The sequence below is a fragment of the Phytophthora parasitica genome (assembly GCF_000247585.1).
Source record: "Phytophthora parasitica INRA-310 unplaced genomic scaffold supercont2.9, whole genome shotgun sequence".
NCBI lineage: Eukaryota > Oomycota > Peronosporomycetes > Peronosporales > Peronosporaceae > Phytophthora > Phytophthora nicotianae.
The window spans coordinates 1,073,077-1,088,515 of NW_008648995.1; the positions used below are offsets into that span (position 1 = coordinate 1,073,077).

A 15,439-nucleotide genomic window follows, 5' to 3' on the forward strand; every position below is an offset into this window, starting at 1 on the left:
TAGCTCTTCTTTTGTCAATTCAAGGTATTGAGTTATTACAAAAGTAACCAAATATAATATGATACAGGATATCCGAGGGTTTCCGAAGCCACTAAGACTCTGGATATAAATATCCAGAGAATTTTGCTAGACCTCTATTGCTCATACTCAATCTTATCGGCAAATAACAAACCTATGTGCACCACCGTAATTTCGGATTCTTCACGCCTTTGCCGTGTTCCAGCAGAGACTCCCAGTTATCCTGTTCTGCCACCATCAAATCAATGGACAAAGCACAAACGTTCTGTGCTGTCTACTTGGCAGGTTACCATTTCTGGTGCTCGATGTGCTTAGGAACGCAGGGAGTTTGATTCATATCTTTGACGAACTGGCAGGCAAAATGAAGTTCTAATGTATACCCATTGCATATATTATCCATCGTACTTTTCATGGTGAGATGTTCGCTTAAGGACATGTGCAATTGACACCGGCTACAATAGGTTGCTTAATGCATTTTTCATTAAGCATTTTGTAGCTAGTTGGGTAATTGAAACAATATTTGACTATGTCATCGTGTGTGATTGCCGTGACGATTCTGACCAGTTGTGAACATTCTAGCTTTCACAGTGGTACCCTTTTGTGAGAACAATAGATGCCAATATTTGGGGTTGCAAGCTGAGTCCTGTTCCACCTCGAGGAAGTAGAATTATATATATGTATATTGTAAAGTGCGACAACTTTAGTATCTGCATCTCCCTTTAAGTACATTAGCAATAATCGTATAAGATTTTTACTATAATAAGTACTAGAAGACGATGGCTACCTGATCGAACAAACACAGCGTAAAAAACTTAGTAGCTTATTCAACTTTGGTTATCGACATGTATGATTTGAGAGATTACAACAAAATTCTAAGTATTGTTTTTACTGTTATTCCGTACTAAAATATAAAAACTAAGCTAGACCTGCAGGGAGTTAGACATCATGAGTTGACAATGTCACCTAAGCGTGCGTTCGTAGACATCGGTTTATGTCGACATGAATACGGTGGGAGGACATCGATAAAGATGCTATTGGGTCTGGCCCCTCCGAAACGATTATGGCCCGATTCACTCTAAAGACACTTTTGCCATTATTATTGTCAATTATTGCTTCAATGTCATATTGTATTGCCATCTGGAACTGCTTTTAATAAAAATAAATATTGAAAACCCAATTATTTATTGAATCGCAATTATTTTTTTCGACCTCTGCCTCCCCCGCTTGTTATTTGAAATGCATTTCGCTGTTATCACAACTTCTCCCGATTGTCGGCCCTTGCCTATAAAAAAAAAAAACTGCATGGCCTACGTAAGTGATCCCATGAGAACTTTAGTGATCAGAGTCAGCCGCTGCGATTCTACAGACGTAAATTGCTTCATGGGTACCTAAATTTGTTTGTACTTGCGTACAGACTCAGGCGTAGATTACGCGGACTAAAACCATTTGAAGTAAAAATTACCATTCTTATCGATAAAAAGAAGTTGAAAAAACATCATCGATAATCTATCCGTCATTTGTACAGATTGCTGTTGTTGCAAAGGTTACGCTTTTCATACAACACTTTTTTTCTAAAACTCCTACACAAGTAGCAGAGTCAGGTTGCTGATGTCAACAACTTGCGGCAGTGCTAGCCTGCGGAAAGACAACTATTTCAACTGGTACTCAGATCACAGATACGCTGAAGCCGTCCTTAAATTTTGTTGCACACGCAGCATGTACCATGATAGGTTTATGTAGCGCGACGGGATATGTCACGTAAACGCACGTAATAGGGCCTTCACACAGTATTACGATGTCATTTGTCTGGCAATAACCCGTGCAGCAACTGCTAAAGTTGGGTGCTCCCTTTGCGTTTCAGAAGCACCGAGACAAGCAGCTAGTTTTTGAAATTTTCCTACATATTTAATCTGGCTGATAATTTGAGGGCCATCCCATCTATGAATAGGACAACCGCAAGCCAACGGCACCAGCATAGCCATATCGAGAATCGCTGGTAAATAGTAGTAAACTCGCACCAGCGTAAGCGCCCCAAGCAGCAAACATGTGAGTGGAGGAGGTTCGTCAAAGCTATCGCTATTCCAGAAAGGGCTACTGTTTTGGATGCTCAACACTATCATTTGATTGGACTAAAAAGCTGAAGCTACCGCTCGTGTGGTCCACCCTCTGAACGGTTTCTCAGCGAACCTTTTGGCACAGTAAACGCGATTGTACACTGTAGCCAGCATGATCTCTGAATATGAGAGACTCTGATCAGTCTTTTACCTTGCACGCCCGCGCCACCTGAGCGCCAAGTCAGCGACGACAACACCGCCCAGCACTGAGTTCGCGTGGCTGGTGGTTGCTCGCTGCCTCTTGCATTCAGTAAGACGTTTCGAAAATGGCGACTTGAAAAAAAAAGAAACGAAACGGTCTGAGTTGAAGGCGGGAGCAATTTGAGGCCATCATTTCCGGCGCGATCGCCGCCGTAATTGCATCGTCGCATTAAACGTCAGCGCCATGGGGGTATGTGCGAGTGGCTCTGGTGCATAATGCGACGCTGACCCAGACGCAGCATGGCACAGCGGAAAGCTGTGTCCAGAGGCTGCGCCATGCCCCACCATTTGTGCCGAGTTACTTCGTGCGGTCGAGATTGGCGCTGCAAGCTGATTGGGCGAGAGCATTTTTCGATCAACTCGAATAGAGCGCCCCCGTCCCTTTCTTTGCGTTGGAGGAGATAAGATCTGGCGCTCCTCATACTACAAAGATAACCGAATAAACTTCAATACTTGATCATTTTGACTGTACAACAAAGAAGTAAATACATCAATTCAACCGCAATTCCTGTTATATTAAATACATTTTACACTTGCGTAAAACCGACAGCAACGACGGTATGTCGAAAGAGTGAACTGGCCCCTCTCGCTCTCTCTCTCCCCTCTGTGTTCTCGGAGCTGGAAAGTCGATCCGCGACAAAACGCCCCCAACTCGCCAAAAGGAAAGAAAGCGCCCGGAAGCCGCAGCCCAAAGCTCAGTCGTGCCAGTCCGGAACGTCGCCACAGGAAGACCAAACGCATCGTCCACAGGAAGCCGCAGCCCCGCGCTTCTCTCTTCTCTCTACACACTCTCTCTCACACACAATGAGCGCCAACTCGGACCGGAGGTGGAGCCTCGCGCGCGCCACCGAGTTCTTCAGCGGCGACGGCAAGCCCGACATGTGCGTGTCTATCGTTGTATACATTAAAGATGTATACGCACTCACCTTTCTCTCTCTTACAGGCTTGACATCCGCGGTATGACGGCCGTAACGAAGGGCGCGGCCGGTAAGCGCGACAAGTTCCGCAAGAGCGTCTCTCGCTGCGGCGTGTCTATCTACGGTCCGAAACACTCGGCCGCGTCGGCTGGAGACTCGGCCAACCGGGAGAAGATCTTTATCGAGGACCCGCGTGCTCCGTGCCTCAATATTGACTACTCGAACGACGCGTACCGCTTGTTACCGTCGTCTGAAAAGTTCTCGGCCCACACAGGCGTGTGTCAGATCCTGGGCACCAAGTGTATCCGCGGCGGGAAACATCGTATCAGGGTGGGCGACATCATTCGCTTCGGCAGTGTCGGTCTGTTGGTCACGGAGATCGACACGGGAGGCGTCGGCCCGAACGACGCGACACTGAGCCCCTCAGAGGTCAACAGCCTCATCCAACGCGTCGTGTGCCACGATGAAGCCCTGGCCGACGTGGACAGCGGCATGGACACGGACGACGAGAACGGAGACGCGTCGGGTAACGACGAATCCAAGCCCCGCTCGTCTCTGCAGAGGCAGAGCACCAGCGCCATCTGCTACGTGTGCTATGACGAGACAGAGGACGACAACCCGCTCATCGCTCCTTGCAAGTGCTCGGGCGACACGAAATACATCCATTTGAACTGCCTCAAGCGCTGGAACACGAACGGCGAGAAGAATGAGATCTGTACCGTACTGGACGAAAGTAACGCCCGCACCTGCTCCATCTGTAAGGCCCCGTATCCCAGCAAGACGCGGCTGCCCAATGGCAAGGTACTGTCACTCCTGCCAGACAGACTGAACCCCCCGTGTATCATGTTCCAAGTCGTGACGAAGCACTCGTCATCAACACTGAACTTGTCCACGCGCTACCAGTTGAGCTACAAGATGCTCATGGACAACGACATTCATCGGCCACTTATGGTCGGACGCTCGTCGCAGTGCGACCTGGTGCTCAAGTACCGCACAGTGTCGACTATCCACGCCGAGATCCACTACTCGAAGGGCGAGTTCTTCCTCAAGGACGCCGGTAGCTCTAACGGCACGCTGCGGTACATTTACCGTCCGTTGACGCTGCATAACAACCAATCGCTGCACGTCAAGTTCGGCCGCACGGTATTATCCATCAAGCCGACCAAGAAGATCCGACTGCCGCACTTCTTCGGCACGGCCGGCCACCTCCACGCCAGTGGCTCACGAATGGAAGACAGCGGCGTCCAGGACGACGACGAGCTGTCCAACACGTCCACTCCTCGTAACAATAGAATCCGATACTACGCGGCGCAGCAACAGGTGCCGACGCAGCAGCAACAGCGCCAGAATTTGCAGACGCAGATGCAAAACTTAGATCTGTAACGACGCAAAATGTGTGCGCGCTCGTTGGCTTGGACCGGATTCCGTTTGCGTCAAGACTTCCCTTCCCCGCCGCCATCGGCCGAGCCGCTCTTGTACCATCACCTTCAAGAGCCGATGCTTGGGATATCGATCACCTTCGACTTTGGCCTTCCCGTGCCTCTTTGTTTTAATTACTTATTCGACCCAAGACACCCAGAAAAAAAAACTACAGAAACAGAAGAGAGGCCGGTAGCAGCAAATTTATTTGTCTGTGAATGAAGTGACCACGTCGTCTGAATGAAGAAAAAGTATACCAGAAAAAAGATGAAGTTATGGTGGTGTGCGGTTGGAGCAATCGCTACCTGGTTGGCGAACGAGTGCCGATAGTAAACGTTACCGCGTAAGTTCGGGCACATCGTGGTGGTATTGGAAGTAGCGGTGCGAACCTGGCCTACAGCGTTTAGGAACATTCATATTCTACATCTTGTAATAACAGTTTGCGAATTGGCTTTCTAAATTTTAGCAAGAACGCAAGATAAACAACATCAACACGTAGTTTTCAGCAATTGCGTTTTTGCAGCACTTGGTATGTGTGCTCAATCGTCCGTTAGGTTGGACTCGAGGACACCAATGGCCATGGACTGCAGCATGGCCTGCTGGAAACGCGCAGCCAAAGTGGGGTGCGCCTTTTGCATGCGCGCGTAGTGGGACTTGCTAAGGAAGAAGACGGAGCTTGGAGCCCGGGCCTGTGCAGTGAACTGATGACGTTTGTGAAGAATCATCTCGGACGCACCCACCAGTCCTCCTTGGCACACACGTGTAATGCGCTTGAGACCTCGGAAACCCGGACCCAAACCTTCGTGGATCTTGGACGGCATGAACACGTCCACCTTGCCGTATCCGATGAAATAGACTCCGTTTACGAGTCCACCGGCACGGTACAGCGTGTCGCCTTCTTGCTTCAGCCAGTGAGTCACGTACATCTCACCAAGTTCTCGCGTGAGAATCGAGTCGCTATCTTCACTACTTCGAGGCTTGGAGTTGCCTAGATCGTTCTTACGGTGCGAGCCATCAGGACGAGGTAAGAGCTCGTCAAGCAACTGCCAGCGCTGTCCTTCCTCGTTAACTGCAGGTGCAGACTCACTGAGCGGTAGAATTCCCTCAGACACCAGCAGTTCATCCTCACACCACTCCAATGCCTTATCCAGTGTATCAAACACAAGTGATCCTGTACCTGAGCCGTCTTCTTTCTCAATCACGTCGTGGACACGTAGTAAGCGCTCAGCATCCGTCGGAACACTTGCGAAGATTAGGGCAATGCCGTGCTGTGCCAATAGCTCCTTGGTGGCGTTAAAGCAGCTCCGCACAGCCGTGGCATCTACACCGCTCACCTTCTCAAAATCCAAGATAAAGTACCTTGTACGAGCAGCATGCAGAGCAGAAGACCCGTTCTTGCCGGCTTTAGGAGTAGATGAGTAGCCGTGCATCTCGTGGTCATCGAAGACTGAGTCTAGCGTAGTCAGGTCGTCGTTGAAAGAGTCATTTAGTGAGCGAGCGACGTACGGCGACGGCGCGTGACGTCTGGACAGCATGGGTGAGGCACCGGATAATGTACTGGTCTTCGCCTCTTGTTTCTCTGTATTAGTGACCAGTACATGACGACGCACTTCGTCCATGACCTTCACACTCGAACCGAAGAAGATGTAACCTTCCAATTCTAACGTGACGATGGCCATGCGCATGTTCTGAAGCAACACGCGTTCGCGGAGGTCTCGTTCAACACGCGATCGCTTCATGACTCGATGAACACTGGCCGTCGCGATGTACGAGTAAATGAAGTTGAAACCTGCAATGATGATACCCACTACGATACCCAGCTCGAGGTTCACGAACACCATGGACAGAAACGTAAGCCAGACGATGCCGTATTCGCGCGGAAGCAGCTTGTTGCGCGCGTGCCAGAGCCACTCCGTTATGAGATCGAGACACACGAGCATCTGCAACGCACCGAAGAAAACCTTGGGCACAAACGCGATGATGGAGAATGGACTCAGCACAATAGCGATCTCGAGGAAGAACACGATAAGACCGACGTAGCGACTGTCGAGTTTGCCGCGAAGCGTGAAGATGGTCTGTGAGAAGAGATACGAGCCGGTGAAGCCGCCGCCAAGACCTGAAAGCAGGTTACTGATGCCCACGGTTTGAAGCTCGTGGTTGTGATCCAGCGGCTTACCCAACGCCGTCTCGACAGCAGCCACATCCAGCGATGACGAGAAGGCCACGACGAAGTACATGGCGATCCACGTTGGGATCTGCTCGGTCAAGTGCGAGAAATTGATCTTGGAAAAGTCGTAAAAGCCGTAGATCTGCGTGATGGTACGCGGCGACGGCGGTGGCTCGGCCACCCATCCGGCCGTGCGAGCGTCGTCAAGAGATGCTCCGGTGACGAGCAGCAAGCCGTAGAAGGTGATCAGCATTGCGGCCAAGCAGCAGGGCATCACAGCCATGTGATTCCAGCGAGAGTTGACCCAGAAGATGATCGTGCCGGCGACGACGCCAGGCACGGACAGCATCAACGCGTCCGCGTCGGCCAGCTTAATCCAGTCAGCCGGTTCCTTTATACTCTGCGCGGTCATCATGGAGAGACCTGCTTCAAGCGCGTAGAAACCAATGAAGGCCAAGTATCCGCCGACCACAGGCATCGGTAGATATTGCACGAAACTGGCCAGTCGGAGCTTGCCGGTGACGATCAGAGCTGCCCCCAGCACGGCCGTCGACACGGCCATCGTGAACAACGTGGTGGCCAGCACCTCCTCCATTGAGAAATCATCACCTCTCATCTCGTGCAGCGACTTGATGATGGACGAGCACATGGCCGAGAGGAAGATGAGACCGGCGTCCTGCACTTGGCCCATGGCGAACGGCAGCGAGCTGACGCACGTGAAGCAGATCTGGTGCACGGCGGCCGACACCAGCACGAGCTTGACCAGATCATTCATGTAGGGCTGGAACTCCGGGTCGCGGAAGATGATCTGCGCGAAACTGATCATGAGTGGCACGAGGATGACGGTGTTGAGCACGCCGTACAGGCCGATCTTGATCTTCCGCTGTGTGGGGGTGAGCACGGGGCCGTCCTTGGAGCGCAGCAGCGAAGAGTTCTCCTCCACGTCCACGACAACGTCGTCCATGCTCACGGACGCGACGCCGGCGCGACGCGGGTGGTACGAGTGGCGCGGCGTCTTCATGCTGCCGCCGGGCACTTGCGGCAGGCCGCGCATCGAGAACGGTGTGCTGCCGTCGTAGCTGCGACTAATGGCCGGTGACTCTGGCATCAGGAGGCTGGACACCGGCGACCGGCGCATGCGTGGCGTGCGCGCCGTGGCACCCGTGCTGTCCATGGCGATGGCGAGCGAAGCGGGCTAGCGAAGAATGCAATGCTGGGTAGGAGGTGAATCAAAAACTGTGACGCGGCCAGCGCCACGCACGACGAGCTGAGACCTTGGCCCTTTTTTATAGGCGCAGCGGCCGCTCGGGGCGCATCCCTTGAGCAGCTCCGGACGTTGATGTGGTAGGCCCAAGGCTCCGTCCGAGTCGGAATCTCCACACAGCGGTGGGGGTAATTTTTGATGCACTCGCTAATACAGTCTGCTTGCAGGCCCAGCAGGTCGTGATTGCGAGGTCCAGTCAGCTGGTCCGCGACGCAGAGATCGACCACGTTGGTGCTGCTTCGGTAGGCGAGCGGCCGAAAAAAACATGTTTGCTGTTCATTTGGCGCCCATGAAAAATGGTGGCAGGTCTCAAATCCCCAGCAGCTGAAGCCTTGGCTGGCTACACGATAGCGGAGACTTGTCTGCAAGACGGCAGCCAATTGCCTTGCTGTCCAGCATGGGCTCCGTGACTTGGCCGGGATGCTCCGATCTCCCTGCTCTTCGCCTCTCCGGCTCGGCAGCACAGTCGCCGTGGTGACCACCAACAGTGTGCATGTATCTTGAGTCGCTCCATGCTGCTCGCTTTTTGTCCTCGTCGGCGGAATGGAGGACAACGTCTGTTTATCCTTGAGATGAACCCGTAGTGCCTTTCAAGATCGGCCTGCTTGGATGAACCGATAGGAAGCTCTTGTCGGGCGTTAATGGCAGGCCCGGCCCCCTTGCATTGGTGGCCGAAGTTCGGCCGCCGAACACAATCGCCTTTATCCAGACCAGTGCACGGCACTCTTTGGGACAGCTGCGCTAGGGCAAATTTTCCGCCGCAACGTCGTGTTTCGGCCACCGTGTTGTGTTATCGGTGATGTGGCTGGTGCAGACGCGCTGACATTGTCAGTGACAATGGGCTGGCGTCCCAAGCTGGGACAGTGGTGCTGTACAATGAGCGTGTCGCTATGTAGTGTGCTACACTGCAGTTGCAGGTATCCACGGATGCAATAATGCATGCGTGAAGATCCATTAGCTCAACGTGAAGAGCTGAAGACAGAGCTACGTTCCCGTACGCCTTCAGACTATGAAAGCCGACATAGTGACGATGAAACGCAGAGCTCAATGCGGTCCATGAAAGGGCACCCACCCGTAAAGGATCTTTACTAGATCGATGCTTGTCAATGATTCTGATGGCCATCAACAGTCACGCTTGGATTTTACTCACTAACGATGCGTTCTACTCCCTTGGGGTGGCCGAAGCTGCTGGCGGTGGTGGCCTTCCTGGCCATCCTCCATTCTACTGATTCGACCGCGTTGGAATTCACCAGCCACTTGGTCGTGTCACTCGCAAGCAACGGCACGTCCTTCATTGCATCAGCCAAAGAGCTACCCAGAGACCTACTCATGACGCAGTTCACCGACAAGAAAGTGACCAAAACGAAGACCAAGAAGAGCATCGACAGCAACGAGATGGTCCAGGACGATCTGGCCATGTGCTCGCAGAACCCGCAGGGCGTCTACCATGGCCAGATCGACGTGTTGCTGCTGTTCTCCAAGTGCGTGGAAAACTCGACACTGGTAACCATAGAAACTTGGGCACGGGACATGAAGAGAATTGTGGCCGACACTGTCGACAAGAACAGCGGTGTCGCCCTTAACTTTCAGGCCACACTGGTACGAGGTCAATGCTCTTACGCAGCACACGGAGACAGTGAAGTCACTGCGGACGACCTGGACCGGGTAGCCGCATTCCAGGGTTTCGGAGATGTTTATCAGCTAGATTCAGCTACAAGGTCGACGGACAGCTACACTGCGGCCATCACTTTCGCCACGGATGGAATTTCATACAACGCGATCATTAACTTCGAGAACATGAATCAAATCGCCAGTGTAGTGAACTTCCAGATGTACGGCAGTGGAGACAACTGTGAAGGTGGGCCGGAAAGCTGCATCGAGTTAAAGCACGTCGACGATATCTTCATGTACAACCCGTTCACGGTCACGCAGTCGCTGGACTGCGCAGATCTCGAGAACGGCGTTCCTGTCGCACTCATCGATGACAACGGTACTCGTCAGTGCTGCTGCGGCTGTCCGGCCGGCTTTGAGATGCAAATTATGGGACGTGATAAAGCGTGTGTGAAAGTGGGAAACTCTGCCTCGACCTGTGTGTGGAGCAAAGTGAGCGGCTACAAACACCAAGTGGACTCTCAACTTAGCATCTGCTCTTTCGATCATATCGTGGACAAGTGGGGCTTTCCGCTCCCTCTTCCGACTAGTGGCTACAGCTCGAACAAGCGCTTGCTTGCCGATGGCTCATTGGACCCTCGTGTACGCGTGTCGGCTGTAAAGATACAGAACCCCGAGTACTATGCAGGATACCTCACTCCGATTCTCGGTACTGTCACCTCGTCGTGGCCGATGAGGTTTAAGGACGTAGTTGCTCGAGCTCCAAACGCTGCAACATTCGACCCGATGGTGCCATGGCCAGGCACCATCGGGTCGCCATGGCGATCTACCCATACACGACGCAGAGAAGATGTGGAAAGACTACCAGTCAAACCGGGCCGAAGCAGTGAACAGCATCGTCTTCAAAGACTACGGGAAATACCGGTACCCCCAGGCCAAACTTTTAGGCGTTTACAAAATTTTACAGAATGATCCACGCGGAGTGCTTTTCGCACCATTAATGAGCTCATCACCTGCTCACACAAAACACTGTATATTGTTGTAGATTGCATCCATGTTGCAGACATCGTCTCGGCCCCAACCGGTTTCTGCCTCACGCAATACTGGCCAACTGAAGGCGGACTGGGAGCTAAATAATTTGGATTGGACAACTGAAGCTGGCCGACTCGATCCGCAAAAAGCCAAAGTAGCTTGTAGTACCGCTTCCCACGCCGGCGGCGTATGTGCTCCACTGTACTGGACAATCCATGGGGAGAAGTCATCCCCTCGTGAATCAGCTCCATTAACACCTTAGAGAATCCTCCCTTTTCCGTCATGACAAAGGGAAAATGCATTATTAAGCGAACCTCACTCTGGATATAGTCCGCATTCACAGTTGAAAAGCAGCCCTTGTTCTCGCCAGTACATTGGTACTTGACGTAGAGTAGATGACACTTGGTTTCTACGTCTTCAACAACTCGCTGTTTATACCCTTTCACACGTGGTGAGCAAGAACACCCTGGCATGATACAGTGAGGGGCTTTAGATGCGCTAAGGCACTCAGGAACCGACACAACAACGGGCCATGAAAAAAGCGATGAGAGGAGAGAGTTGTCGCGTGAGCCTTCGGGATACTGAGCCACGGAAGGGAATAGCTTCCTATTCAGTGCCTCAAGAATGAGTCTTCTGACCTCCTGTTGCTCTAGGCGATCTTCAGTACTCGCTTGGCTAGCTGCTGGCTCCATCAGTTTATGGCGTTCTTTGGCGAAGATTTTAGCTATGACTTGAATAATGTATTCCAAATGCTAAATACTAAAGTAGATTATTAGAGAAGCCTCTTTTAAAATATTATACAGAACGGAGTATCGGAGTTCGGAGTTCGGTGTCGGATATGGCGGGGCCGACAGACCCCGCCATATCGAATAAACCCATGGTGTGCAGTTTTATTTTCTAGTCGTCAGTAGCGACTGCTATTACTTGTGTGTTCTTATTGTGAGTTCTACTTAAAATTGTCACGGGCGGTTCTTTGAACAAATCCCCAGCGTGTATAATTCCGTATACTGACCCGTTTAAGTACGAAATAAGATCACGGCATGTGGCAAGAAAAGACTTGGTGGGTTCTACCAATGACTTGGGTTTGTATGTGGGCGATTGTCCTCCCGCTCCTCGAACAGACTCAAATCGGCAAGTTGGGACGGAATCCACAATAATTAAACCCAATCAGCTCGTCGCCGGGCCTCCGATGTGTACCATTGTAGGTTACTTACTAAGCACGAGCATTTGTCATGTGACGTTGTTGAAGAGCATCTGATTACGATAGTCGATGATTATTGCAACTAATCTCAACCGACCCATGTCGCCTCGCTGAATACTAGTACCGTAGTGAAGAGTACCACCAGCACTCCATAATGCTTTGCACTCTCGCCATGCGCACAAACATCTATGCAATCCGAGTAGATTCTTACACATAGGAATCGAGCATGGCTCCCTCCGACGACACGACAGTTCTTACCCATGATCCGAATACGGCATTCCTAATTTCTCTACAAGCCTCCGACCGCATTTCACCATGGTTCGTATCTTATCGGTGCTTCTTCTGTCGAGCGTAGTTGCACTAGTGAGCGTCACCGAGGTGACTGCAAAGCTGCCAGTTATCTTCTTCCATGGTGTACTAACAAACTGGGAGTTCGGGCACAATTTCGCCAAGAATCTCACCGCCGAAGGTCGTGAAGTCGTTGCACTCTCATTCTGTGGACGTCAGTGTTCCATCGGGTCCCTCATAACTCAGACCCCTCAGGCAGTCAAGGCCGTCCGTGCTGCGGTAACCAACAATTTTGCTTTCGACGACGGCTATATCGTCATCGGACATTCTCTTGGTGGACTACTCGCTCGCGCTGCAATCGAGGAAATGAACAACCACAAGGCCAAGCGATCCATCAGTCTGGCAGGACTGCAAAACGGCCAATTCCTCGGACCCAACGCCATTGAAATGGCCATTGAATATGGAGCTCGTCCCCTCACCAGCATTGTCCCTGAACGTGTGTTCAACTACAGCAAGTACGAACCAGAAGACTGCTACGGCAAGATGCAGAAGGATTTCACGATCTTCTCCATCGAAAACCCAGACACGCAGCTCGAGTACGCACAGTTCAACGTCCAGCGTTGGCCGCAGTTCGGGAGTTGGTCCACCACCAACCAGTTCCTACCCGTGTACAATAACGTGAACCCGTGTCTCCCAGGCAACGATCAGAGCATCGGCGACCAGCACCGCCGCAAGACTAACTTCATCAAACTGGAGGAAGCGCACTTCTTCGCTTCACCTGTGGACGACGCCATTATGCCATGGGAGAGCTGTATTTTCGGACGCTACACCGAGGTGGACACGCTCGAGGAGATCGAGACGGCCTTCATAAACAGGACGGTGATTAACATGAAGGATACACTCGAGTACAGAGATGACACCTTTGGACTGCGTACGCTGGATGAACGTGGTGGACTTCACCTTCACGTGGCTCCAAACGTGACGCATAGCTGCTGGTGTGTGGATGAGAAGTACTGCAAGTGGGCTCCCGTGTACGACCAGTACATCTACCCAATCCTGAACTGACTTTGAACCGTAATGATAGCTTGTGTTTCCCGTAAGTTAGTTCAGCAACGGATAATACAAGTCTGAATCTACCTGTGCAGAGCTAACAGCAGTCTTGCGCCGGCTTCTAGCTACTAGCGTGACTGCAACAGCGAGCACACCGCCACTCAGCAGCATCATGACAACTGGGTGGTTTTGTGTGGCTTCGGCGGGTAGAGAGATAGGGAAGTAGTAGTTGCTGTAAACTCCACTTGGTTCACAGCGCATAAGGTCGGCGTTTGAGTCTGGTGCATCCAGTATTGCCGTACACACCACCTTGGCTCCAGCGCAGCCTTGGCAACATTCTTTTGCTCCCGATTCCACAAACGTAGTCGTCTTCGTGCTTCGTACGATGTTCCCACCGCATGCTTCATACAGTCCAGATTTTTCTATGCCGGCGCATGCGTCGTACCCTCATTTGGTGTTCAGTACATCGAACTGGGGTTCTTTACAGTCCGATATGGAGAAGGATTGAACACTTCCGATTTTAGCGCAAGCCACGACAACGTCGAGTCGTGATTGGGAGGCGTCTTCGCTTGAAGGGGACGTAATTCGACACAAGATTGCCCAAAAGATCGCAACGTTTGACTTCAACAAACTATAGGAGCTTCTAATTTGAGCATAAGGACCAGCTAACGAGCAAGATACTCGAACCATGGAGAGCAGTCTAGCCTTGCATGATCACCGCCCTCCACCGGCACCACCTGACGACGGGGACACTCAAGAAGAAAAGTGTAACCGAGCATGCAATGGCGTTATTGACCTCACGACCCCAATGGACACCGACGAAAGACAACCGGGAACGCAGGGCGAGAGTTTAAACACGGAAAACCAACTCAGCGTGCAGATCCCACTGACGCAACCTTCCGAACTTGGAACCTCACAGAATGAGCCCAACCGAGAAGATGACAACCAGCCGGATCCAGAACCCAATGGGTCGGATAATGAATCGATGGCGGCGTCTTCGGAGCCGCCTGTGTATGATGACGCAGACATGGAACCGCTTTCCTTCCACGAGATGTACGCGTACCTAAAAAGCCAGCTGAAAGGCCTCCCCTTAGACCAAGCTAAAGGGGTAGACTGTGTAGAAGACTACATGCAACAACTCTTCACTGAGGTTTTCGAAAACCACACTGAGGAATGGCTACCGCCGCAAAGACGCCACTATCCTGACTTGGAACCAGATGAACTCGAAAAACTGCTCAACTTGTTCTTAACCGACATTAAAGAACCCAACGCAGACGCTCGTAAATGGAGGGCAAGACTTCAAACGTTAACCCGATCCATTTACAAGTCGCGCAGCTCATTGAAAGAAACGTTGGATGTACTAGAAAAAACGACTCAGGCGAAACCTGCACCCACAGTAAATCCTTGGGCTCGGAAACTGCAACAAGATACAGGGTCAAGACGAAATGCAGAAACTGGTACTGCTCCGTCCACGTATCGGTTCTTAAAAGAGGTCTACTCCGAAGAAGAAATTACGGAACTTCGAAGCATATGTGAAACCAGATATCGCTATCCGAGGAATCTCCGTAAACCGACAGCCCAAGAGGAGAGAATCATAACTGGGCTAGTGGAAGGAACGATATTATGCCCCCGACTACCAGATTTTCTGAAACGCATCTGCAATCACCAAGCTTTTCGACGAATCCAGAATACAATCAGGGCCCAAGTGGAAGGAGATTTAATTTTGCAACTTGATCCAAAGTTCAAGATTTATCCGCAGTTCCAAAATCGTAAGAGGCTCACGAGTGAATTCCTACTCGGAATTGACAACAGCGCAAATGACACCAACAAGGTCATTACAATGCTTCAGGAAGCCAAGCAAATCTGCTACGAACAAGGGAAACACGCGATTCACTTGATCTTCTACACAAGAGAGGCGGCAACAAAATGGGGAAAGGAGTTCAGTCGGCTACTCTTTCGCAACCGACATTTTCCCCTCCAAAACGCTCATGAACCGGTTCAAGACACTGCAACAGCTTCTGGCACCAGAGCAGAAAGAGTGTGGGCACGGCAGGTGGGCGCGGACGGAATTCCGGACGAACAACCGCGTGATAGATACCACGTACGGCTTATGAACCTCTCGAGATTCTTGGATGAAGCGGCAATCGACGAATATAT

General features: G+C 51.4%; 7 protein-coding genes across 7 annotated transcripts; 4 read left to right on the forward strand and 3 right to left on the reverse strand.

Annotated features, from left to right (window-relative positions):
- Positions 1-2,161: 2,161 nt before the first annotated feature.
- PPTG_21886 (hypothetical protein) lies at positions 2,162-2,503 on the reverse strand (the record flags this gene model as incomplete). The annotated part of the gene is made up of 1 exon (XM_008900588.1): positions 2,162-2,503. One exon carries the CDS (start codon positions 2,501-2,503, stop codon positions 2,162-2,164), a length of 342 nt encoding a protein of 113 aa, XP_008898836.1.
- Positions 2,504-2,509: 6 nt separating this feature from the next.
- Positions 2,510-2,611, reverse strand: PPTG_21887 (hypothetical protein; the record flags this gene model as incomplete). The annotated part of the gene is made up of 1 exon (XM_008900589.1): positions 2,510-2,611. The coding sequence occupies one exon, from the start codon at positions 2,609-2,611 to the stop codon at positions 2,510-2,512; it is 102 nt and encodes a 33-aa protein (XP_008898837.1).
- A 299-nt stretch (positions 2,612-2,910) lies between these two features.
- PPTG_06396 (hypothetical protein) lies at positions 2,911-5,194 on the forward strand. The gene is made up of 2 exons (XM_008900312.1): positions 2,911-3,214; positions 3,277-5,194. Exons 1-2 carry the CDS (start codon positions 3,138-3,140, stop codon positions 4,631-4,633), a joined length of 1,434 nt encoding a protein of 477 aa, XP_008898560.1. The 5' UTR covers positions 2,911-3,137; the 3' UTR covers positions 4,634-5,194.
- PPTG_06397 (hypothetical protein) lies at positions 5,020-8,916 on the reverse strand. Its single transcript, XM_008900313.1, has one exon. It carries the CDS (start codon positions 8,008-8,010, stop codon positions 5,209-5,211), a length of 2,802 nt encoding a protein of 933 aa, XP_008898561.1. The 5' UTR covers positions 8,011-8,916; the 3' UTR covers positions 5,020-5,208.
- PPTG_06398 (hypothetical protein) lies at positions 8,779-10,683 on the forward strand (the record flags this gene model as incomplete). Its single annotated transcript, XM_008900314.1, has 1 exon — positions 8,779-10,683. The coding sequence occupies exon 1, from the start codon at positions 9,256-9,258 to the stop codon at positions 10,681-10,683; it is 1,428 nt and encodes a 475-aa protein (XP_008898562.1). The 5' UTR covers positions 8,779-9,255.
- Positions 10,684-12,193: 1,510 nt separating this feature from the next.
- PPTG_06399 (hypothetical protein) lies at positions 12,194-13,451 on the forward strand. Its single transcript, XM_008900315.1, has one exon. It carries the CDS (start codon positions 12,260-12,262, stop codon positions 13,295-13,297), a length of 1,038 nt encoding a protein of 345 aa, XP_008898563.1. The 5' UTR covers positions 12,194-12,259; the 3' UTR covers positions 13,298-13,451.
- A 519-nt stretch (positions 13,452-13,970) lies between these two features.
- On the forward strand, positions 13,971-15,396 carry PPTG_06400 (hypothetical protein; the record flags this gene model as incomplete). The annotated part of the gene is made up of 2 exons (XM_008900316.1): positions 13,971-15,051; positions 15,227-15,396. 2 exons carry the CDS (start codon positions 13,971-13,973, stop codon positions 15,394-15,396), a joined length of 1,251 nt encoding a protein of 416 aa, XP_008898564.1.
- Positions 15,397-15,439: the final 43 nt, after the last annotated feature.